Below are 25,795 nucleotides of genomic sequence, written 5' to 3' on the forward strand. Positions count from 1 at the left end.
CTAGGGAACAGGGAAGAAAAAAAGGTTACACGATAGATACAATTAGGTAAATGCAAAAAAAAAAAAAAAATCATCCTTGATTTAGGAGACATGATTTATGCTGCAAAGTGTTTCCTAGCTCACAGGGCCCCGTGTTTCTCTACCTTAAAAAGATTTCCCTTTGAATCACGACTTTCAGCTCACTGTGAGGAAGCTGCTAAGGACCATGGGAGGGTCACATGCCACCAGCAGGATCTTTACATTTTCTTCAGGGAAACTACATGAGGGTCAGAAGAGGAGGCTGAACAAGCCCCCTCTCCCCCGGCCAACTCTGTGGGAAAGTGAGGTTCGTGTAGATTTCACAGCACTGTGGGTCAGACCCGGAATCACTCACCAGTAAGAAAGCCACCAGTCCTGCAGGACGTAGGAAACCTGGAGCAGGAAACACAGTCACTCAGACAGACATCACTGAGTCCTCACACCGCTCACTAGGATGGGGGAGGGAAAGACTCCAGAACACGGAGACGGTCCTTCCGGCTCAGGTCTGTGCCAAGCCCCACACCCCAGATGACCACAGGTCACGGGAGGGCATGCTACATTTTAATAGCTCTAAAAGTCATTGTTTACTTCTAGAATCTCTGTCACGTACACACAACACTAGCAAGCTTCACTTATTTTGCTATGCACATGTAACACTTTTCAATGTAAATCCAAGTGGACTGCAAAACACAGCATTTATATAAATGTCAGGATTTCACAAAGGATAAAAGCTTGATAGGTACTGTGATGGTCAGTTTTCTGTGTCAGTTTGGCCATACCAGTCTCCACTGGTTCAACCAAACACTAGTTCAGATGTTACTGTGAAGGTATTTTGTGGGTGTGGTTCACAGCCATCATCAGAACTTACAGGACAGCACCCCTCAACACTGCGGTGGCCTTGTCCAGTCGGACGAAGATCTTAAGAGCAAAACCTGAGGCTTCTTGAAGGAGGAAGAAATTCTGCCTCAAGACAGCAGGGTCAGCTCCTGCCCAAGGTTCCAGCCTGTAGGCCTGCCTTTCTGATTTCAGATTCACTCGGACAGATCCCACAACCTCATGAGCCAGTTATTTGAAATAAATCTCTTAATTCACATATTAAAAAATAATAATAATAATACAGTAAGATAAACATAGTATAAATAGTATTAAAAATATCAACCTTAGCGCACAAATCAAAATAAAAATTGTTCCTTTGCAGCTTATTTTATGTTTGTTTAATCAAATAAACAAGAGGGTTTTTTCCCCCGGTAAAAAATAAAAATAAAAATCCTTACTTACCTGAGCTGCAAGGTTTACTAGAATGAGGAAAATGATGATAAACCAGTGAGCACCGGCTGTAAAGTAATTCTTATAAGCCTTAAAACCAACTTTTCCTTCCAAACGGGTCTCCTCAGTTAGGGTAACCTGTATATTCTCGGTCTTGAAAGGAAAGGAAAAAAGAGACAAAAATTTAAATAATGAACCCTAACTCAATAATAACCTCCACTGCAAAGCTGTGGTGAAATAGACACAACTCATATGCTGGTAGGAGGGCAAGATCCTACAGAGAGAGAAGAGTGTGGAAACACTGAGCCAAACCATGCGTGCATTTACCCAGCCATTCCAATTTTAGAAAATCTATCAGAAATAAGGAAATGTCACCTGCAAAATGTTAGTCATTTTCAGGTGCCTTTGCTTAAATAAACAGCATGATTAACAGTGCACGTACAAAATATCTGATTAAAGCATAAATGCAGACGCTTTCTCCAAAATAATACACGAAATGATATATAACCAAAGTATCCATGTAATTTATTTGTGCCCCTCAATGACAACAGAGTGGTTCCTGAGTGTGGAAGGTGAGGACTGAATTCTCGTCCAGAATCCCGGGTATGGACAGTGAGAGTCTGGATACTGAGCAAACTGCTAGATGATTTTAAAGGAGACTTGTGCATTTGTCCATTTCTGTCTGTAGAATTTAGAATATATTATACAGTCACATGGGCCAAGGGCTTCCAGGGCTCTATGCTACCTACTGTATAGGCGAGATGACAACATATGGTTCTACGTCTTGAAAAATAAATAAAGAAGATGGGAACAAATTCCAAAGTGTCTGCTGTGTGTCGGGTGCTTTGCACCTTTGTGACAGAGGTGTCCTGGCACAGACCATCTGATGATGAAGCAAAACAATACCATCCGTCACCTGCAATGTCAGAATATTCCAATATAAAGCAAAAGCAGCTGACTTAATTAATGGAAGTCATAGCAGGCTAGGAATGAGGGATTCTTCAAGTTAACCATCTGGATGAATAAGGGAAGCCAGGGTCCACCAGAGCACATATAATTAACTATGGTAACATCAAGAGTTCCACTGTCAATACCACATACGCCATGCACATGCGTCATAGCAGTACAACCAGGACTTTTCTCCATCCTACACCGAATCAGGCTGGCTTCCTGCATGCTGTTTTAATTCTACCAATGCCATGGAACAAGGCCGTGGAAATTTGGTGTCCTCTTTCGAACAAAGAGATGTCATAAACAGAGCAGACTGAAGGTCCATGAGGCCACCAAGAGCGACAGACCCGGGCGTGCTGCAGGATGAGAAACTCACGTCTTGGCCCTCCGGAGTGGCCTCTTTCAAGGAGGGTCTGGAAGACTGTTGAGACCAAACCGAAGACTCGGAGAAGGTGCGATTCCTCAGGGTGGGAGTTCCTGGAACCGGAGATGGTTCAGTCTCCTCATTCTCCTTCTTTAAGAGGGAACCAAAATCTATCCCGGATTTTAGGAACTCAGTGTAAGTCCCCTTTTGCACCATTTTGCCCTAAAACAGCAACAAAGAATTTGGGAGTTTGTTGTTAAGGTGTCTAATAATTTATGATATCTATCTTCTTTGTGAATTGTACCTTCTATCATTAAAATATGCATCATTTCATTTCAAACATATAATTTAAAAAAATTTGAGAGGAATGGATTTTCATTTGATAATACTAATAATTTTCATTTGATAATACCAACTGTGCATACATGCATATTATGCATGCTAAAGCACTTTAATCGTGTCCAACTCTTTGCTACCCTATGGACTGTACAGCCCTCCAGGCGCCTCCGTCCATGGGATTCTCCATGCAAGAATACTGGAGTGGGTTGCCGTTTCCTCCTCCAGGGGATCTTTCCCACCTAAGAATCAAACCTGCATCTCTTGTCTCCTGCATTGGCAGGCAGGTTCTGTACAACTAGCGCCACCTAGGAAGCTAATGGTAAATAGCAAACAAGAGAAGTGGTGAAAAAAATATTAGGAAAAATCCCAGGATGCAAAATGAAACAAAGGAGGGTTAAATGAAACAAAGGTTAAGGCAAGTCAGGTGGCCCAGCATCCTGGCTAGGACCCCCTTTCCAGGAGAAACCCAGTGAAGCCTTCGGGTACCATTTGATACTGCAGAACAAGGAAATTATTCAGGATATACTTACTGTATCTTGTCCTCACCTGGGAGACAAAGTGCATTTACCTTATTTAAGGAAAGTTGCATACAACTTTCTACTTAGTAAGATGCACACAGAAACCACTAGAGGCACAAATACAGCAATTTTACTCAACAACCAAATATTAACAATTCTGGGGGGCAGCCATCCCCTCTCTGCTGTGAGGGAGGAATCAGAACAACTGTAAGGATGGTCCCCAACTCGTCAGGTGTGCACACCAGTAGACTACTGGTCGTTCTGACAGTTTTGAGTTGGCTAAAAAGTTCACTTGGTGAGTGAATATATTCTTCAATAAAGTTCTTGGTGACAATGAAAAAAAATTTTTTTTTATTGTTGCTTAAAATTGATCAAACTTTTTGGCCAACTCAATACTAAAACTGAGGTTGTCTTCTCAAAACAAGTCCCATGAAGGCGGGGCCTTATTCTTCTGCACAGGCTCCCACACATATCAGACACAGAAAGAGATCTGGGGAGTAAGAAGAAGGCCAAAAACTGAAGGCTAAGAAAGAGGGCTTTGCCACAAATCCAAGCAGACTGCCCTGCAGGGCAGGCTGGCCTTCAACACACTGCAGTGCTAGCAATTCCAGAGACTTCTAGAAATTACTTACATCTTTTAATATCAGAATCTGACTTGCAGCTTTTAGGTACTGCAACTGATGAGTCACTAAGATTCTGATCTTCTCGTGCAAGGCTTGACAAATACACCTACAAATGGAAAAGGGCCAGTATGCAAAAACACGTTAGTAGAAGTCAGCCAAACTGCAAGTGTACATTTTGAAAACATAATCAAAGACAAGACAGCAAAGATCTGTAGTTCAAATGCCAATATGAATAAAAATCCAAATTAAAGAATACAAATTAGAAATACAAATTGAAAAAATTCAACTAGGACTTCAAATTATTCAGCAACAAGTCTGAATCAAGCGCCACTAAAAAAAATTCTAAAAACCAGTCTAGTGAATCATATATCAGCTGTTGTTTTTCCTAAAACTGATCTTAACAATTATTTACGTATTTCATGATGAAATACAATGGAGCAATACTGACATTTCAAAAGTTGACTGAATTAAAATACTAATTATTTTATTGTTATGTTGAGAATGAGAGAACAGTGATTGATGTCACATAAATATACATATATTTTCCTTAGTTTCTTAGATGTTGCTTTTTTTTATGTTGCTTTATAATGTACACATTAACCACCCTAAAAAAGTCATACCTTCTCAGTAACCTTAGCCTACTCCCTTCCATAGACATTTCTTCCTAAGCAACACTAGACGGAAAGTGGGGCCTTTTTAGAAAATGCAAGTGGGGCCTTTTTAGTCTCTGCCACATTCCCAGTCCCGTCCAGGAAGGAAATCTTACTTCATTTGCACTGAAAACTCTCTCAATGTGAAAATGAAAAATTATAGAGCCCCGGTGACCACAGGCAGGGCTCCAGGCAGGTACTCTGGGAGCCCGAGGCCCTTGCAGAGCAAATCTCAGGAACCTGGGCCAGAGCTCAGCCTGTGGGTGAGTCAGATGGAGCGCGTCTGGAGGCAGCAGGCTGCAGCTCAGCCCCTCTCACGAACCCAAGATGTCAGACAAGCAACTAAACCTCAGTTTCTTCATCTCAAAATAATGCCAGTGACAACCCATCCACAAGTTCTGAGAAATCAAACCACCAATCCACTCGGTAAATGTCAGCCCCCCTCCCTACTCCTCCCTAACCACGAGCAGTCATGTGCTTTGGACTCAGGACAGAAAAGTCCTAAGGGCACACTCTCGACAGTGGGTCTGGGATCAGAAGACCGGGGATGTAGACACACACACCATCACTTCATTAAAAGTTTAGAAAGATTCATTTTTACCTTCTGACAAGTCTTAGCTTTTGTACTAAATATCTTGACCAAGCATATACCCTTTCAGTTTTCAATGCAGTTTTCTGCTAAATTTAAAAATTACCTGCTATTAATCATTGAAGGCAGATAGGCTGGTAGGTCCAAGATGGCACTAACCGAAAGTTTCAACACAGATGAGGTAAAACAAATAAGTACAATAAAGTGATCAGTTGTGATGGCTAGGAATGTATTCCTAAATAAGACTTTTATTCTTAATCTCTAGAAAAATAATCTTCCAAGTTTTTGAGAGTAAAGATTTCTAAGACATAGCATAAAAACTGACTCAGCGATGAATTCTTTAAAATTATTCCTATATGAGGGCTGTGTTAAGAAGGGACAAATCCCATAGCAGAGTAGATCAAATATGAACAAAAGAGTCCCTATCTTCATTCATTCAATCAACAAACTTTGGTGAGGTACCAGGCACTGTCCCAAATGCCTCTTGCCACAGGTCAAGACAGCAAATAATTCTCTGCACTGCGTACAGGGGGACACTGAATGAGTACAGGAAATGTACTACGGGGCTCTGATGTGTGCTCCGAAGGGAAGCAAGCGGGGCTGCTGTCTTAGATGGGGAAACAAGGGAGCCCTGAGACTCTCTGGGGAAACATCCCGGAAGAAGACACAGCAGGTGCAGGGGTCCTGGGACTGAACACGCTGGGCTGAGGTGCCTTCCTGCATTCACAGCACATGGAGGGTGGGGGGGAGCTCATAAATGGTTAAGCGCACCCACTGAGGGCTGTGGGAAGACAGGGGGCATGGGCGCCCCCTAGAGGAGCAGGAGGGAATGACAGGGCCCATCTTCCACCTTCTTCTGGGTCCTGGGGCACTGCTCCTTGGCCCTGGGACACAGGGACCAGTGTGACCAGACAGACAGGGTGAGAAAGGATCCCCACAGAGCCAGCACAGCTGGACACCGAGTGGGTGCGGGGAAGAGCGGGAAAGGCTGAAGGGGGCAGAGAGCAAAGAAGCCTGTTCTCTGTTTGAGGGCCTGGAGCTGCTTCCTGAACAGGCTGGGGTGGGGCTGAGGTTGTCTGTGAAGGGCTGGAGCAGGAGGGTGAGCTGTGTAGACAGGAGGGTGAGCACGAGACAGGACAGACCTGATGACACAGGAGGCAGGGGTCTGGCGATGTGGGGTTGAAACACATCCGGATCCACAGCAGGACACAGCTAGGACTGCATCAGCTCATCTAAGGCCCCTCACCTTCTGTAACTGATAGAACCCACTATGCTCACAGCATGAAGTTGTAAAACTCATGAACCTTAATCACCTTGGAAATAGATTCAAGACTAGAGGAAACTGTTAATGGCAAGTAGAAGTGTGATTCACTCGCTTTTAATAGAAAACACTCCCTATTACTAAGCTTTGACACGACCACCATCTCTCATAGCATATTGTTCCATCCAATTTTCTAACTCGTTGAGAACATCCTCAGTTGCTGCTGAGTGATTTCCTAAATTGCATTCGTGCTCCCTGCCCTAAGTTTCCCCAGAGAATGTGGTTCTGATTAGCAAACAACAATCCAAACAAGCTTGCTTCTATCAAGTGTACATCCAAGGTCATTAAACCCAAGAACTATAAAAAAAACTGCTCTGTTTGAAGGAGAACTTTTGAGAACTTCTGTGATAAGTACAAGAGGAATGGACAGGTTGAACTGCCAATGATTTCAGGAGTGGGGAAGGAGAAATGAAGCTTACAGCACTCACAACCTGTTACCAAACCCATGACAAGGCACTTCTCTACGGGAAAATTCATCAGGTCACAATCAGGAGAGGGTGGGAAAGCCGGATGAGAACACACAGCTGGAAGCAATGCCACATGCCTGGCTCTCCTGTTGTGAACAATTTAATGCTTCTTTGCACTTTTTATCGTGGTGGTGGTGGTGGTTTAGTCGCCAAGTCGTGTCTGACTCTTGCAACCCCACGGACTGTAGCCTGCCAGGCTCTTCTGTCCACGGGATTCTCCAGGCAAGAATACTGGAGAATACTGGTTGCTGTTTCCCTCTCCAAGGGATCTTCCCAAGCCAGGGATCGAACCCAGGCCTCCTGCATTGCAGGCAGACTCTCTACCTACTGAACTATAAGGGAAGTCCCTTTTTATTGTGGTAAATAAAACATATCAGTACCTAACATGAAATTTACCACTTAGCCTATGTTTAAGCACACGGCTCAGTGGCATTAAGCCCATTCATGCTGCTGGGTAACCATCACCAGCTTCCTCTCCAGAGTGCTTTCATCACCCCAACACTAAGCACAAGCTACACACAGACTTTGGTGGAACCCGCCCCATGATCCTGCTTAGTGGGTGTGGAATCCCAGCTCCTCGTATTCAGAGCTCGGAGCTCCTCACAAGTCTCTCTATCTCACATCTGCAGACTCTGCTGAAGCCTCTCTACTTTGCAGTTGTAGCTCTGTGTAAATCAATCATTTCCCTCCAATTCAAACACGGACACCTGAGAATTTGGTGATAAGGCCTTTTGAAGACATAATTGTTACCTTTAAGGACACTAAGTCTAATCCAATCTGACTTGTATCTCCAGAAGAAAAGGAGCCTCACACAGAAGGGCAGGGCCCTTGAACAGAGGAAAGACCACGTGAGGACACAGGAAGGTGGATGCTATCGGAGGCCAAGGAGACAGGTTCCTTAGAGGCAGGAATGAGAGCTGAGCATCCAAATCTCCTTTTTCTGCCCAGTGTGGGTCCTTTCCCTCTCCTGGCTCACTGTCCTCCTTGTAAACTAAGAGGTTTTGTGCAGTAACATCTGTAAGGGCATTTAACTCAGTGCATACAGCAGGGTGTTACTAAGTGCAGCTGGAAGGTTCACTGGCTTTAACAAGGTGAACAGCAGCAAGGGAACTAACTAACCGTGGGGGAGATGCAAAGAGTGTTTCAGAAAAAGCAAGTGCATGAGGCTTTCAAAGAGGTCAGTCTAAACTCCACCAGAGGCCTCGGTTAGCATGACTTGGACACATCATACACAGAAAAACTTCAGAGTTGTTCTACTTCAGAGATTCAGTGGCCAAACAAGAGCAGCAAATTCAACAACAAACAAGAACAACAAATTCCAGAAACACAATATAAGAGTCAGGAGTTCAGCCAGATTCTAGATACCTGGTCTCACAATCAAGTTAAACATACATTGTGGATCTAAGTATCAACTCTAGCAAGAATCCATGAAGCAATGTGCAATGACTGAAGACATTCTGAGGTGCAACAAATCATTCTCAGGTTCTATACCTTATTCAGAATTTCTGAACCTACAGAATAATAAGCATCAACAACAAGGTCTTTCCACAGAAGCCCTATGTTACTACTGAAAACATCACTTCTAATGTGTCTTTTAAAAAAAGATGAAGGAAAAGGATTGGCAGCCAAGTACTAGATTACTAGTCCCACTCTCTGATTTAAAAACCGTACATCTTATTTCTGGGGTCTGGATCCATCCACGGTATCCAGTTATCAACTGCAAGTAGGAGGAGGAAATCAGCCATCAATTCCTCACTCCCTAAGGACAGACTCCACCATCCTCCACACCCTAGAAGCACCTTCTGTATTTTCCCATCTTGACCTCATCATGATCAAAATTTCTCTATGATGGATCTTCTGTGGAATGAAGGGAAGGGAGAGAGGGACACCAGGGCAGAGCCAGCTGAGTCTCTTGAAACACAAAGGCTTTCCTGAGCTCTTTTCCCTGATCTTTAATCGGTTCGAGGAAAACAGAAGTAATAGGAAACAGGAGCAAACTCACAGTTCAAACAAGTGCCTGCTGACTTCGGCATCCACTGCGCTGAGTGGATCATCTAGGAGGTAGATGTCTGCGTCCTGATACACGGCTCTAGAAAACAGAGAGACGTCAGGAAAAAAACACTTCACACTCCCTGGGTCTCATCTCCGAATCACAATGGTGTCCAACAACTCCATGTTCATTCCAGGAGCCCAGGGAAGGGACCACGGCCCTGCTTCACACAGGCCCACCCAGTGAGTGGGGTCTCTGTGCTCATATCCACTAGGAGTCGCAGAGGAGGAGGGGCAAGATGGCAACTGAAACCCCGTTTACCTTGCAAGGTTGACTCGGGCTTTCTGCCCTCCACTCAGTGTGGTTCCCCGGTCTCCTATCATAGTTAGATCTCCATCCTCCAGAAGCTGTAAATCCTACATGGAGACAGAAAAGGGAAAAAAAGAAAGATTTAAAATGTGTTCTCTTCCTGCCATCCTAACTTTTAGGCTTAGTTCTACATGTAAGTATTTTAAGAACAGCAATGAGTATATTTGGATTGTAATCTTGAATATTTAAAAAAACCTGATTTGTTTTGATTCCATAGGTTTTCACTGCATTTATGAATTTGACCATGATAACAAGGAGGTGTTTACTGAGGACCAATTATACTGCAGGCATTGTTCTCAGCACAGTGAATCCAGCAATGAGGAAACAAAGTCCCTAGACTCTCTTTCCCTGGTAGGAGACAGACGATATGGAAAATTAACCTGTGTATAAGGACTGAGGATGAGAAGGAAAAGGAAGCCAGCTCAGGGCAACAGAGAGTAAAGGAGGGAAGTGAGTCTACGCTTTGGGTCAGGAGGGCACGGCTCACAGAGTGGGTGTGAGCAGATCAGTGGGAGGTGGGGAGAGGCGCTTACATAGACGGCCTATAACTCAAGCAATGCTGCCATATTTGTTATCCACTAAACCCCTCAGGCATCATCCTAGGACACACAGCAGTACTTTTCTGCAAATGAAGCCGGAGCTTCTCTGTACTTTAGCAAATTTGGGAAGAACAGAAATGGCACAGTGAAGCCCCCAGGATAAGCAGCTTTCTGACCTTCTAAGTCTCATCTTCTACAAAATGTGCTGCAGAAACAAGAGTCTCTAAACTCAAGGATGCTGTGAGAACCTAAAGTGTATAAAAACCCTCCATAAATGAAAAAAGGACATGAATTGATTATAACTTGCTACTGTTGAATGAGGCTTACTTTCCCATCAAACCAACACTGGGACCCCATTCACCATGTGGCTCACAGCATGTAAGGCACATGACCACAAGGAGAAGGAAGAGACTGTCTCCACCATCACCCTGATTGCCACAGGCACACACAGGTTCTCTCCTCACTTGAAGCTTAACAGGGGTGCATCCAGTGAAAGTCAGCAATTGCTCTGTTGTGAAAATTCATCACTGTTTCACTTTAATTCTTGCTTTTGATTTTCTGGAGCTACTATAAGGCAGTTTAAGATACATTCCCAACCCTGAACGAACACACACACACACACACACAGAGTTTACTTGCTCTCTATTTCACTGACACACACACACACACACACACACACACACACAATTTACTTGCTCTCTGTTTCACTGGTGATAGCCCCTGCAAACTGTTTCAGGTTTTAACACCTAGACTTTATGTTGCTTTGGTTTCCTTCACAAAACAGCACCACGCTGTAGCACAGCAATCTCAACCATGCTCTAGAAAAGGCACTTAAATTCACTCTTCCATTTAGCACAGCTGGGCCCCAAGAAAGAGGCTCTCTCTGAGTCCAGTAGCAGGACTGCGAGTATGCTGTTGACTCTGCAAACTATTTATAGGCCAGTCACAAATGGGAAAAGCATTTCACAGGATGTGAAGTAAAATCCAAGTCAGCCTAATTTCCCAGCCACCATTTTCTGATTAGGTAAAAGGGGAAAACGTCCGAGTTCAGCATATAATACAATGCCTCCCACAGACAAGAAGTTTTTATTTTTTAATTTATTTTTTAACACCAATTCCCAATGAAGAGCAGACACTCACAAACTACAGGGCAACTAGGAAATGGCTCGCTGGTTTGATGCCATCAGCCAGGAGCACGTGGAGGGCCCTTCAGGGAAGCTGGCTTCTTAGTGTAGAAAACAGCACAGAGCAGACTTGAGTTTCTGTCAGAGGAAGGCTGGATTCCAGAGTCAAAGCAGGAGGACCCTGTCTTTCATCACACCTGTAACTCCATTTTGCTGATGGCAGAGCCCTACGATTTCCATTTTAAAGACGATGAAACTGAGGCCTTCTGAGGTTCAGAAAAGAAGCCAAAAAATCAACGTGATTTTTTCCCCTCCTGAACAGAGAAACAAACCCGATCCCCGCGCCTCATGACTCCCAAGTCTTGTCATTTAAGCTCGACCCCTCCAGTTGACCAAACATTATTAGCTTGTTCCCTGAATTGTGTTGTGTAACTTACTATACTGTCACTTTGAATACGGCATCAGCTTAATTCCATGTTGCCAAATGTGATTACTTCATGTTTTATTACAGAAATGTTTTCAGCTCAATGAACTTAAAACGCTTGCTTCAATTAGATCTAGTTATCATGTGTCAAGTTGTTATTAATGCATGTGATACACGAAATGCTCCTTTTTCCTGTTTTATCTTCCAGGTGTGGAGGAGAGGGGTCACCTATTTAGAAATATTTTTGTTTGTTTGTATGTATATATTTAGTTTGTATGCATGTATTTACTGAAAACCTAGTAGGTTTCCATTTTACTAAAGTTGCGATGCTTACTGCAATAAATCCCTACTTCCCTTACTTAACAAGAAAGGAAACAGACACCTCAAATTACAATCAAAGATGATGCTCTTCAGAGGACACACTTTTTTTTTTCCTACTACACATGTAGTCTGTCTCTAAAAGTAAAAATACCCCCAGAGCACCTCTATTGTCTGTGACTGTCTTATGCCCCTCCACTGAAACATGGATTCCAAAAGGAGATAAGCAGAGGCTGCAAAAACGCATTAAGTGGTTCCTAGGTGTCGCGCAGACCTGGCTGACCCCTTGGTAATCAGAGTCATAGCTGACATTTCAGAGCAGCAGCAAAACCTCTTGGAAACACTCTGACCCGATGTCCTCGTTTTGCTGCAGAAATGTGAGATGCCCAGACAGGTAACAGGACGTATCCAAAGTGACAGCAGTCAAGTGGGAAAATCGGGAGGGACTTGGCTCCCTTCCTGCCAAGGAGGGAATGGGCATGAGGGGCCCTACCTCTTTGCTCTGACCAAGCAGAGAACAGGAGGGCAGGTGATGTTTATAAATGTCACATCACATACGTCACTGGGCAGGCCAGTCCTTGCAGGGCTCCTTCCCACCAGAGTCTGTTACACGTGCAGCCCCGAGGGTGTGTGAAGCCCCAGGACACTCCCCCCCCCCCACATTACCGGTCCAACCCCAAGAGGCTGCAGCAAAGCATTGACCATCGTGGATCTGAACCTGAACTACAAACGTAGAGATGGGGTGTTTCACCTCTCCAAGCTTCAGTTTTATCAACAACATAGAAAACACTGGTAATACATTAATAACTCATGCGCCTTTTTATGTATGCTTGCATGGGAATGACAGAGATGATTTGGACATCAACTCTGAATAAATGGGAGCTATTGTTCTTACTGGGACTTTTCAGGTGTCTCAGTGGTAAAGAAGCTGCCTGCCAGTGCAGGAGACTCAAGATACGTGGGTTTGACCCCTAGGTCGGGATGATCCCCTGGTGGAGGAAATGAAAACCTGCTCCAGTACTCTTGCCTAGAGAATCCCATGGACAGAGGAGGCTGGTGGGTTCAGTTCATTGGGTCACAAACAATTAGGCATGACTGAGGAGACTTAGCACGCACATAGGCGTTTTTACTACTTTACATTTGTATTTCCCCTTTCCTTATAATATTTTTTAAAGAAACCTCAATCCTGCCAACCCTACATCATTTCTGCAAACAAAAATCTATTTAAAACAACTCAGGAGAAAGAACAAAAAGAACAAGCAAACAATCCTCTTATGTCCACAAAATCATCAAATGCTACTCTATGATGTTCAAGCCACTGTTCAAGCAGAATAACTATTTCCTCACAGGTCTTCACCCCCACACCTTTGAAAGGCTGTCCAGCCTTTTTCCTCACAATATAAAAGAACAGTTGGATGTCCAGACTACACTGAACTGACCCGGGGGAGCCCTTTAATGCTATTATTCCCTGATTTTTATAACCAAAGAAAATAACATAGCATCTAATCAGTATTTACCTTTTTTCCTTTCCTTCCATCAAATTATCAATATATTCTCCTACTAGGTAAGCCCAGTTTGCATAACTGATTCCCTAATTTTATTTACTAAATCTCCATGTACAATAAAATGTTTCAATTTCCATTTTCTGTGAAACACAATACCGTTTCTGAAAACAATCTCTCCCCCAGTGAATATAGGCTGTATTAAGAAGAAATGTTAAAGGAGTCCTTTTTCTTTAATTACTAAGGAAAAGCAAAGTGGAGAGGAAAACCTAGAGACAGAAAGGGACCAAGGAGGCATCAACCAGGCGCAGGAGGCAGATCTCATGTGGATTCCAACAATGAAGGAGGTTTCTCGGTGAGATGATCAACAACATGTAAGCACTGATGAGAAAGCTGCTGACAGTCAGGAATTTGGGTTATTTTTCAAGTGAAATAATGCTATCTCTTTTCAGTCTCTGAGAGGAAAACTAATGAAATATTTACTGATGAACTAATCTGAGGTCTAGAGTCTGCTCCAGAATAGTCTGGGGTGGGGGTGGGACAGGCAGAGGGCAGGGAGTGGAGATGCAGCCAAGACTGGCCACCATCTGATCCTGGGTGAACCCGGGGTGGGTACATGAGGGTTCATTACATTGTGCCATTTTTATGAAGTTTTGTAATTGTGCCCTAAAAGAGAAGTGAATGAAACTGCAAAAAGGTGAAACAATCCCTACCCCAAAAAAGGTATTCTGTGTCGTTACGACATCAAAATTCAAACAGCAGCATATGTGTGTGCATGTTCATGAGAAAACCAGCTTCAAGTATTAAGCAACACTAAAAGATCTTCTAACAGATCTTGCAGCTTAAACCAAAACGATTGTCATTTGAAATCTGAGCATATGCAACTCAAAAGTCATTACTCACCTTTTTCAAAGCACAAGCCTTTATTACTTTTTCATATCGCTCCTTTTCATATTTCTTCCCAAATAAAATGTTACTCCTCACAGTTCCTGAGAACACCCAGGGCTGCTGAGAAACATACGCGATCCTCCCGTGCACGCTGACCTGTCCCTGGCTTAGGGGCAGCTCCCCCAGCACAGCGCTCAACAGTGAGGACTGCAACAGAGAACAGGGTGCACTCAGGACAGAACACGCCCCGCAGCACAGCTGACCCCACCCTGGTGCTTGATACACAATCCCTTTCATTTAGAACAGGATAAAGTACAGTTCTGGCAGTTGCAGGGGAAAAAAAAAGAAATAACACTATTGATCAATATAAACTAGTGAATGAATATATTTGGTTGATGAGTAATATTATTATTAATATTACACTAAAACAACCTAAACGGGCTTCCCTGGTGGCTCAGACAGTAAAGAGTCCACCTGCAATGCAGGAGATATGGGTTCCGGAGATATGGGTTCCATGCCTGGGTGGGGAAGATCCCCTGGAGGAGGGCACGGCAACCCACTCTAGTATTCTTGCCTGGTGAATCCCCATGGATGGAGGAACCTGGCGAGCTACAGTCCATGGGGTAGCTAAGAGTCAGACATGACTGAATGACTAAGCACAGCATAACAACCTAAACTGCCCAAGAATTTCTCCCAAATGAAATTCTAAACTCAGTGAAGACTAATTAAGAATGTTTGACATCCTGAACTAACAAAACAGCCCAGCAGAATGCGTGGTTCATGTATCTGATGTTTAATTCAGCTGTTCCTGCATCCCAGGCATCCTTTACTTATCAAATATTTGTTCTTAACAAGTTTTCTGTGACTAACATATCCAAAAATGATTTTTTTTTAAAAAAAAAAAAAACCTCTGGAGTCATGTTTCAAAAAAATCCATCATATAGGAACTCATCACCCTCTCATGTACATATCCCTCATTTAGAACTGTGTTTTGTTCTTTCAGACTAGGTTCATGTGCACATGTCGTTCAAATCTTGTCTACCACATAGAAGTGGTGTGTCCGTGTCCACACATCACAACACTACCACACTGGGCTGAAGTAATCTGTCTGCCCCAGAACTTGGTTGCCTCTGGAGGGCAGAGATGTTGGAATCTTGCTCTCATCTGTACCTTTAGCTCCAGCACGTGGCTACACATTCACTACCCTGGGCACGGCCGGGACCAAGGCATTTCATGGGAGGAAATGCTCAAAATTCCCAGAAGAGCCTTTCCAACCTCCAAACTTCCTGGAGGGCCAACGGTCACAAAAAGAAGACCCCTCTACCTCCTTCTGTCCTCAACAGCCGTCAGAACAATAATTTCCTTCATGACACATCAAGAGCCTGACAAGCAGTTTCCAAGTGTGCAACGTGAAGCACCAAGAAGGAAAGCACAGTGTGCATTTATCCAGATTTATCTGGCTACGAGACCGTCTTGAAAAACTAATGTTCCATGGAACACATCTAGAGAAAACACTGTTCTAGACACCCTCAATTCAAAGTGAATTATACACAGCTCCAGGCTCAAGTCAGAATTTAACAGGGGCTGTGGTGTTGCATTGAGCTGACAAAAGGCATCACAACTTACCTTTCCTGCTCCCACAGGTCCGACCACAGCTAACAGTTCACCGGGTCTGACAGTAAAGGAAAGGCCTTGTAGGGTTGGGGTGTCTGATGCCTGCAAATATAAGTTAAGAAAACTTTGTTCATCTCAATAAAATAACACAAAGAACTCTGAAAAGTGGAGAAGATATCATTGATATGCTAATATAACCCATATTTTCCTCCTTTCTGTTTTAAGATACTGAGCCTTGGGGGCCTTTTATCCCAAAATATCTTTGAAAAAGCTTTAGTTTTTTAGTTTTAGGCTCCTTTTTATCATATTTCAATACAAACACTGTTCCAGACGCTCACTGGATTTAAGGACTGAAATGACAAGTCACGTGTTCAATATGTACCTGCATTCTGCACACTAACTTACTACAATAACATACTTTATAATTGAATATCCAGTATGGGAGGTTTTTAAATCAATTGTGAACTTTCATTATAGCCCTTGGTTGTGTCAACTTCAGTACTGTCCACAAGGTGGCAGAATACATATACATCATGCCTGTTCCTCTACTAATAATTTGATATCGTCTCTCACCTCTGTATTTTCACTTGGTAAAGAATGAGTCTTACTGATGCTCAGCAAGCAGCAGAGCACTTTATATGATATAGCTGCTCTTGGTAAATAAAGTCGCATAAATGGTAGTCAAGGCTCCAATTTAACCAGAGCTGTAGTTTCACACCAAAAACAAAACAAAACCAAAAAAGGGGGAGGGAATGAAGTGTAACATCATGGGTCAGTAATAATGCCTCAATTTTATCTCTCTTACATGCTAAACAGAACAAAGCACCTCTACTGTAAAACCAAAACAAACCAGGGAGTTATGTGTGATGGTAAACAATCCAACACAAAGGAGAAGAACAAAGTATTCATCATGCATCATTCAATCACAGGTCATGTTCGTGAACAAACTTAAGGGTGTATATTTGTGTCATTACATATACTGTATCCTTAACTGCTAATTTTTCTAAAAGTAGTTAAATGTGATTACATAAAATGCCCAAAGACTAATAAAAGATCATGTTCTAAATGAAAAATTTCTCTGGAAAAAACTCAACTGATGATATAGTCACTTGCTAAAAAAAATAATTATTTATAATCAAAATAACTAGCCCTAGATTTTAAAAGAGACATCTTTTCACTCCTTTCTTTTTAACTGACCCCTGGATTCCGTAATTATTTTTCACTCAGAAATATTTCATTATTTTCCTCTCACAACGGTTCATGATTCTGTGGATAAAATACACAAGCATAGCTTCCTGTTGCAACCCTTCAGTTGGTCAGGGCAAAATTTATGGACTTCCTCTCTGTTTGGGCCTGAGGCTTTTCATGATTAATAAAATACTAGCCCCAGGTTTCATAGAAATTACAAAGAGGCTAGATTTTAATACATAAGAAACATTTTTAAAGCATCCTCCAATTCTTTATTCTTCTCTAACATTTAGGGCTTTTATTTTACTACTTTTCACTCAGCTAAGACTAAAAATAGAGAGCCACCTACAAACGTCAGCTCCCTGTCACCAACCCTCACAGTCTGTCAGTGCCAGACACTCAATTTCCGCCCCGTTCAGGCTTCAGGATTGGGCACTGCTGGGCTGTGCCCAGAAGGGGGCAGCATGGCACTGCTCACGGCTGCTGGGTCCCCTCCTTGGTTATCCAGGCTCAGGAGATGCTGGCTCAGAAGCATCATCAGCTGAGCCCCACTCTAGTTCATGAATGAGACCAGGATCCTGAGATATCCCCCCACCTCCCCTGCTGGTTATGGAGGGGAGCCGGTTACAAAGCTCATGTCTTCCTCCAGCCTCCCAGCCCAGCAGGGGCTTCATTCAGACTTTGCTTCTTTCTAAATCTCCAATGTCAGTGTCCCTCCCCCCTCCCAAGGGCTCTCTCACCTATGACCTAACCTGACAGCCCCTACTTACTAATGACCCCAGCAAGGGACACATTCCTTCCATAGGCAAGGTCAGAAAGCTGTGATGTACTGTAATGCAAACTGCACAGAAGTATCAGAACATGAGTAACTTCTTTGGACTAAGAGCAAAAGAGTTCATTTTAAAATGCTTCATAGTTTGGAACAAGATAAATTTGGTAATGTTAGCATTTACACAGTAGCCCTTATAATGGAATTTTAATGCTGTTTTCCATAAATGCTTCAACTGTATTATGATAAGAAATACAAAAATAGGAGGGAAAATCTATAACATTAAGCTAGGAGCAACTATCAGGTCAGAAAAGTTATCTTGTTTGAATTTCCATGTGCAAAAGCTGTAGGGGTATATTATTATTTATTTGGAAATATACGACCGTTTTGTAGGTGCAGAGGCAGGTACTGAATCTGAAGCAGTGGCACAATATGTAGTCTCACAGGCAGGAAAACACACAAGTCTGAGGGTCTAGACACTTGCACTGTGGTCCCCAGTGCCACCAGCAGAGAGGCTCTTCCACCATCTGCATAAGTAATTCCCTACATGGAACTCCCTTCTCCTGGGCCCTGTGTTGTTCTATCTACCCTACTATCCTATGCCACACCCTGATTAATTCCCTGATAGCTCAGTTGGTAAAGAATCTGCCTGTAATGCAGGAGACTCCGGTTCGTTTCCTGGGTCAGGAAGAAAAGGTTGAGAAGGGATAGGCTACCCACTACAGCATTCTTGGGCCTCCCTTGTGGCTCAGCGGGTTAAGAGTCCACCTGCAATGCGGGAGACTTGGGATCAATCCCTGGGTTGGGAAGATCCCCGGAAGAAGGGAATGGCTACCCACTCCAGTGTTCTGGCCTAGAGAATTCCATGGATTGTAAAGTCCATGGGGTCGCAAAGAGTCAGACACGACTGAGTGACTTTCACTTTCACACCAGTGCAGGGGAGGATGTGCACAGAGAACCATGGAACCATGGAGGTGGAAACTTTCAGTCACTGGTAAAGGGGGAGGCACTGCGTGTACAATTTTGAGTGGTCCTTGTTGCTTTTTCTGCTTGCTTTTTGTGAAAGTGAAAGTCACTCAGTCGTGTCTGACTCTTTGCAACCCCTTGAACTATACAAATTCTCCAGGGAATCTTCCCAACCCAGGGACTGAACCCAGGTCTCCAGCACTGCAGGCAGACTCTTGACCAGCTGAGCCACAGGAAGGGAAGCCCTTTATTTCATAAACAAACCAAGTGCTAGAAAATCTTCAGTTCTCCCTGTCAGCTTCTACACACTGCACCCCTTCAACTGGCAATCACCGGTGCTCACTATGCCCACCGGCTGTCTCCTCCTGGCCCCTGGCTGCCAACAAACTAGCCGGAACCATGTAGAAGCTTAGGATGGGGGGCCCCCACCCTAACTCACAGCAAAATACCTAACTTAGCAGTGAAGAATCTGCCTGCAATGCAGGAGACAAGTGTTCAAACCCTGAGTCAGGAAGATCCTCTGGAGTAGGAAATGGCAACCCACTGCAGTATTCTCGTCTAGGAAATCCCATGGACAAAAGAGCCTGGAGGGCTACAGTCCATGTGGTTGCAAAGAGTCAGACAGGGCAGAGCACGCAAGCGTGGTTTTGCTAGGCTGCAATGATGGTCTGACAACATCAAGGCAAAAAATGTACACTGATTCCCAAAAACCTGCTGTCTTTAATGACTGGTTGTATATTTGTTGGTTAACCTGTATCACAACTGAGGCATCTTCTCTCCAATGCTGCAAATTCTACCATTACAAACATATGTACTTTAAGTTCCAAATGGGTTAATAGTTCTCTTGAGAGCCACATGTCAAATGTCTTAGGCTAATTTTACACTGAATCTCTATCACATGCAAACCTTACTCCTCACTGAGAATTTTTGATAACATACTGTAAGTAAATGAATAAATCACATTTATGCCATATATAAAACCTCAATATTCTCCAAGAAACCTTTCAGCAGTCAAGATCTTATAATAGAAGGTTTGCTACCTTATCCCAAAAAGCAGTGAAATCTTGCACATTCACGATCATTTTACCATCTGATGGTAGTTGAGAGTGGAACTGTGTTATCTCATCAAGTAACAGGAAGTTCTACAGAAGAAGGAAACACATAGATTAGATTATTTAAACTACAGGAACAAAGAATAAACAGAATTGCTTCCTTAGAATCTTCAATAAAAAAATGTATGCAGCCTACATACTGCCATGCCAACTGCAGGTAATGTATAGTTTACACTAGAACAAACCAGATAACACATACAATATTATATACTATTATAATAACATACAATGAAGTATATGTATATATACACACACATATATACACATTATAATAGCATACAATAAACTATATTATATATATACACATTATTATAATAACATGCAATAAAGTATATTATATATATCTATATATACATACATGAAACTTGTTCTGGGGAGAATTGTAAATCCCACTCAAAAAATATCATAAGGTCCTAACCCCAAATACTTCAAAACATGACTTTATTTGGAAATAGGGTTGTTGCAGGTGTAACCAATTAAGGTGAGCTCACAGTGGATAGGGTGGGCACTGGACCCAATAAGATTGGTGTCCTCATAAGAAGAGAGACACAGAGACAGAAAATAACTATGTGATTATGGAGACAGAGGCTGGAGTGATGGCAATTACAAGTCAAGGAGTTCCTAGGTTTGCCTGCAAATTCCTAAGCTAACAGAGGAGAGGAAGTGAGTTACCCATGTAGGACTCAGGGGGATCCTGACTCTGCTGACACCTTGATTCCAGACTTTTAGGCTCCAAGGCTGTGAAACAACATAATTCTGTGGTTTTAAGCCACCAAGTTTGGGGTACTTTTTATGGCAGCTCCAGGAAATCCATTCAGAGACTTAAAAGGACTCTTGCATGAGAGAAAAACAAAACATCCTTGTAAACAACTTGGGTAATTGTAAGCAACTTGTAAGCAGGACGGGTAATTCTAGGACCGAGAGGCAAACCGAATCCCCACCAACACAGGTGGCAACTGACACAACATGTGAGGTCGTTTGAGAAACAGAACAACATGAGCAGGAACGTTCTCTCTGCTAAACATCATGAACAGCCTTCAAGTCCTTGACATCCTCATCTATTGTGCCACAAAGCTACAAATGTGTTTGCACCTTCAACTTCAAAAGAACAACTGGTAAAAACAACATAAAAACCTGCTTCTGTGTAGGAAAAGGAAGAAGAGATCCCTGCATCTCTCCAGAGACCAGCTGGTGGGAGCCACAATCCACTTGTGTTCCCTCCTCCTCTCATCCAGGCTCCCCGAGAACCTGGACACGGGGCACAGATACTCCTACCCGCCCCGAGCCTGTGTCCAGCAGGAGGAAGGATGGACGGACGGTGGGCTGAGCACTCCTCTGCAAACTCTCAACCACCGCAGCCTGAGTTCTCTTCTCCACACCACCTCTCCCATCGTCAGCCATGTACCAGCTCTCGCCTGTTCTGACAGTTTCTCTCTGACAATTCTTTGTTCCTCTTGAAACAACATGATTTCAGCATCTCACTAGCTATAATTATTCAAATACTGATATTATCTTTTTTTTTGCTGGTTCTTTCCCCAGCCCTCCCCACCACCACTGACCCTACCTCAACACCACTCCCTCTTGATCTCTTTACACACGACTGAACGTGTCCACCACATTTGAATACCCACAATGTCCCACCAGCACCTAAGTCCACAGTCCCCAAGTGGCCACTGCCTAGACACCCTGAGTACTACTCTCATCCATCCTTCCAGTCCATCTCAAATGCTAATCCTCCTGGGAACCAGCTCAGAACCCTGGAGGCTGCCACCATCCTCCCCACCTTTGAAACCCCAGGGGGACAGTAAGTCATATAGAGAGGAGACACTATGTCATTCACGCACTTACACTGCCCAACTTCAACTAAGACTGAGCCCTGCACAAAGTCAGCCCATCATAGGCACTAGCTAAAGGAAGAGACTGTACCATGTAGTGGTTGCATGGACTTGACTGTTCACTGACTGCATGGCTACAGCCTTACACAGTCTGAGTTCACACAGCAACAAGCAAAAGGTTGTATATATATATTATCCAACTTTTCTAGACAGAAATTAAAATTTTAGCTTAAGCGTGTTACCAAAAAACTCAATATCCAGTGTGTGTACAGTCAACTAGAAATTTCTCACTTTCAAAAAAAAAAGTGACGTAAAAAAAAGGAAAAATTATGCCTTAAATGAAGAATTAAATTTATTGAGCATTTGTCCACAAATAATAGGTCTGAGTGGGGAAAGACAGTATAATCTTCCAGAGGTTAAATGAGATTCCAACACATGACCAGCTTGTAAAGGAACCAAAAGTGCTGGCTGCATTTTTTTCCCCAGGGCTCAGGCTGATGAAAAAGCTGGAATTAAGTGGCCATTAGAGCCATGAAGTGAAGACCCATAACAGGTCAGGCAGAAAAGTATCAACGTCAGAACTGCAGCCAAAAAGATTGACTTCCCAGTAGCTGGAAAGGGAAAACCTACAAAGCTTTCTGAACAATATTAACCTCAGAGACATATTTCACTGGATATAAAAGACACTGAAGACTTTTGGTGCTTCTAAGTTAAGACAAGATATTTATAATCCTATTGCAGTAGCACAATGCCAAAATCTTCAGTCCACTTTTATTACTAAGAGAAAAACAAAAGGCCCATTGCACCCCCTCCAAGGTGGGCAGGGGTGGTGGGTTTCCTTCCTAGGGCTCCCAGACATGACCTGAGTGGAAATCCTGGACAATGACCACCTAGTCTATGGAGTCCCACCCTGCAATGGGGCAGCAGGACTCAATACCACACCTTGTTCTAAACTCTACATGCCTGCCATGCCTCCAGCCCACCTGTGATCAAACCTTGCCCAGTTCTGACCACTTAGGTCAGTAAACTCAGCTGACCTTTTCTTCCACTCCTGCTGCCCTTTTCGACTTCTAATTGGGCTTGAACACATCCAAGAGAGAGACAAGGAAGAGAAAAAAACAAGTTCTTGTTCTTCTCCTTCCAGGTGATTTGCCAGCCCTAAAACTCAAAGCAGCTCGGGACTTAAAACACTCCCAGGGAGTCAGCATCACTCTACCTGACATGATGCTGGGCAGTGCAGGGCTGGCCGTGCATATACATGGAAGCCCTAGATCAGGGTAAACAAAAGTGCTGGGAGACTGTCATGGGGCTGGTGGAGGTTGAGGAGCATTTGCTTAAATCAAAGACAGAAGAGAAGGTGACCCACGGGGCCCAAACGAGTGAGCCAAGACATTCCACCATTCCACACGCCAGAAGGTACAGACAAGGTATTGGAACAGTGGTTTAAAAAAAAAAAAAGAAATCAGGCTTTGGGAAGAATCCTAGTTCTGTCATTTGAAAGCTGCGTGAGGATGGGTGAGCTATTTCACCTATTACATAGGAACCTGTTTCCTTATCTGTAAAGTAGGGACATTAATGCTACTCTCATTCAATTGCTGTCGAGATGAAGTTAGATGATGTGTACAAGGTTTAAGAGATCCTGGACCACACAGGGAGCCCTGCAGCAGCGATAACGAGACCACAGCAACACAAAACACATGTGAAGCTTCCCTCTGGACAGGTCACCGTGTCACTGAGAACATTACTATGGTCCAAATTCATTCCTAAGTGTTCTGCTTCAAGATGTGAAAGCAGAAAGAAATTTTATTGAACTGTATGGACCATTCCTTAACAGTGTTGCTAGCAGCCCCATCAAAAAGAAAGATAAACTCAGGGGACCAGAACTGACCTCATATGACTGATCTGTTTTAGGTGCAATGGTTTTTTTATACTACAGAAACTTCATAAAATATCTCAGCTTTTATGGCAAGACCAAAAAATAAAGTCAAAACCACAGCCAAAGCTAATTTCACTTGAGGTCTATTATTGACCAACCATCACTGTGGAGACATGGGAACAAAACAAATTAGATGTTTTATAAAGTCCAGACACTTAAGTTCATGCCCAGGCCGCCTCACAGAGCCAATTCATCCTCATTTTTGACTGATTCATAAAAACATAAATCCTTAAATATCTACAGGGTCTTATCTTGGTGATGGAAATTATTCATCTCTGGCAATTTAAAGACACTTTTTAAATAGAGAGCTGGACAGATTGTGGGTATGTTGGAATCACAAGTTTGAAAGGAAGAGGGCAGCTAGAGAGGATTAAGCAGTTACAGGAAAAGGGCAGAGACAAAGAGGCAAATCAAAAGGGGAAGCTCAGAAATCAAGTGAAACATCTATGGAGGAAAGAATCTATCTGAGATACAAAGAATCTGAGGCCACTATTCCTGCCTAAGGAGCAGGGACCTCTCAGCAAGTTCCTCCCCTCCCAGCCCAGAGAGGAATCCTATTCATGCCAGGACTGAGCACGGTCACTACACCTAGTCATTCGAGGGAGCACAGGAGATGCAATCTGTTTGCTGCTCCTCCTTTCAAACAACTTAATCATCCTGCAGTCATCAAGAGCCTGTACCCCTGCGACTCATACTACCGGCCGGCCATAAGTGAGCAGAGATCATATGATATTTACAATGCACTCTGTATCAGAAGACAGGGGAGCACTGAGACATTTCGGAATGACTGCCAGCCTTGGCACTAAGAAAAGTAAAACCTCAGCTAACTGAAACACATTGACACCAAATAAAAAGAGGCAAGACACAAAATCCACCTACAACATAATAAAGTTAAGTGTTGGCAAACCTTGATCCTTCGGATGCTGACAAATGCCTCTGACGCCTTCTCGACGGCCGAAGGGAAGAAGAGGGTGACTGTCAACCGCACAGCCCCGTACAGCGACACGGCCACAAACACACGGCTGGCTGTGATCGTGTTGCCAAGGAGCACGTAGGTGGTGAAGGTGACAAAAACGATGATTTTGCTCGCAACAAAAAATGATGCCAAATTCATCCCTCTGAGGTAGGAACTTCTCAGAATCTTGGCAATTTCTTTCCTGGAAAAAAAGTGTAGGAAATAGGTTTAAAAGAAGCATGGACATCCAAGATATGAATTCAGCGCCCCGTGTGAGTGGCCCCTTTCTAGGGAGTGGACACAGATTAAGATAATCCATCCCTAACATCCTGGAGATACTGCATACCAGGAAGCATTTAACAAGAGGCTTCCTGTGTGCTGTTTGGGATCTGTCAGGAACCCTCTGGCCCTTATTGATTCCTGAATATTCAGGAATTTTCCCGGGGCTGAGGAATCCAGGCATTTCTCATTACAGTGATAAGTACCCTCTTCGTTTTTATGAGCCAAATGGTAAAAGGTGATCGTTTGCAACTCTCTCTTTGATAGGGATCATCTTATGTTTTGTAAGCCTGGAATTTTAATCTTTGTCTTTGCTGAGAATAACCACCTGATAAGACAGTACATATGCCCACGCCATGTTGATTAAAACACCTTTGCTCCATCAGAGCTTTGGTCCCCGTGTCTATCTTTCTTTCTTTCTCTTTCTTTCTCTCTCTATTTCTGGCTAATTCCTTGGAGCATGGAGGCCCACTGAGCTCACTTTCTTACCCGGGCTTCTAAGACCCTCTGGAGAACGCGCACTGTGCCTTCACCTACTTGAGAGGGCGCCTGGTGCCTACGTGCAGCAGCGGGAGCCCTAAGAACAGGGCTCTGTTGGCTTTCCGCGTAAACCAGGGGATATCAGCCTCTTTCTCTTACTCTCGGAACCACCAGGTTCCGGTCCATTAAAGGACCAACAAGTGGCGCCCAGATACAGGGACTCTGGTACACGTGGCTTTGGACGGAGTGACCCCCAGGGCCTATTGAGGCCGGCAAGTACTAAGACACAGGTAAATCGGCTGGGAAGCCCCCTCACTTTTCTACTTTACTTCAGCACTTATTTAAAGTTCAGGGATTTTCGGTTTCACGCCAGAGAATAGAGGCTTGCCTTCAGACAGTGG

At 43.5% G+C, this 25,795-nt stretch overlaps 1 protein-coding gene across 4 annotated transcripts in view; it reads right to left on the reverse strand.

Annotated features, from left to right (window-relative positions):
• The window catches only part of LOC122686616 (ATP-binding cassette sub-family C member 4), a 189,114-nt gene that overhangs the window by 87,834 nt on the left and 75,485 nt on the right, over nt 1-25,795 (reverse strand). For all 4 annotated transcript variants that reach the window (XM_043891782.1, XM_043891780.1, XM_043891781.1 and 1 more), the window contains 10 exons: nt 24,588-24,837; nt 19,838-19,939; nt 15,887-15,976; nt 14,276-14,467; nt 9,418-9,512; nt 9,109-9,195; nt 4,089-4,185; nt 2,612-2,821; nt 1,297-1,437; nt 374-411 (listed from right to left, as the gene is read on the reverse strand). In XM_043891782.1, coding sequence (XP_043747717.1) covers nt 374-411; nt 1,297-1,437; nt 2,612-2,821; nt 4,089-4,185; nt 9,109-9,195; nt 9,418-9,512; nt 14,276-14,467; nt 15,887-15,976; nt 19,838-19,939; nt 24,588-24,837 — 1,302 coding nt within the window. The remainder of the gene's footprint in view (nt 1-373; nt 412-1,296; nt 1,438-2,611; nt 2,822-4,088; nt 4,186-9,108; nt 9,196-9,417; nt 9,513-14,275; nt 14,468-15,886; nt 15,977-19,837; nt 19,940-24,587; nt 24,838-25,795) is intronic.

Source organism: Cervus elaphus, chromosome 30 (assembly GCF_910594005.1).
Source record: "Cervus elaphus chromosome 30, mCerEla1.1, whole genome shotgun sequence".
Taxonomy (NCBI): Eukaryota; Metazoa; Chordata; class Mammalia; order Artiodactyla; family Cervidae; genus Cervus; species Cervus elaphus.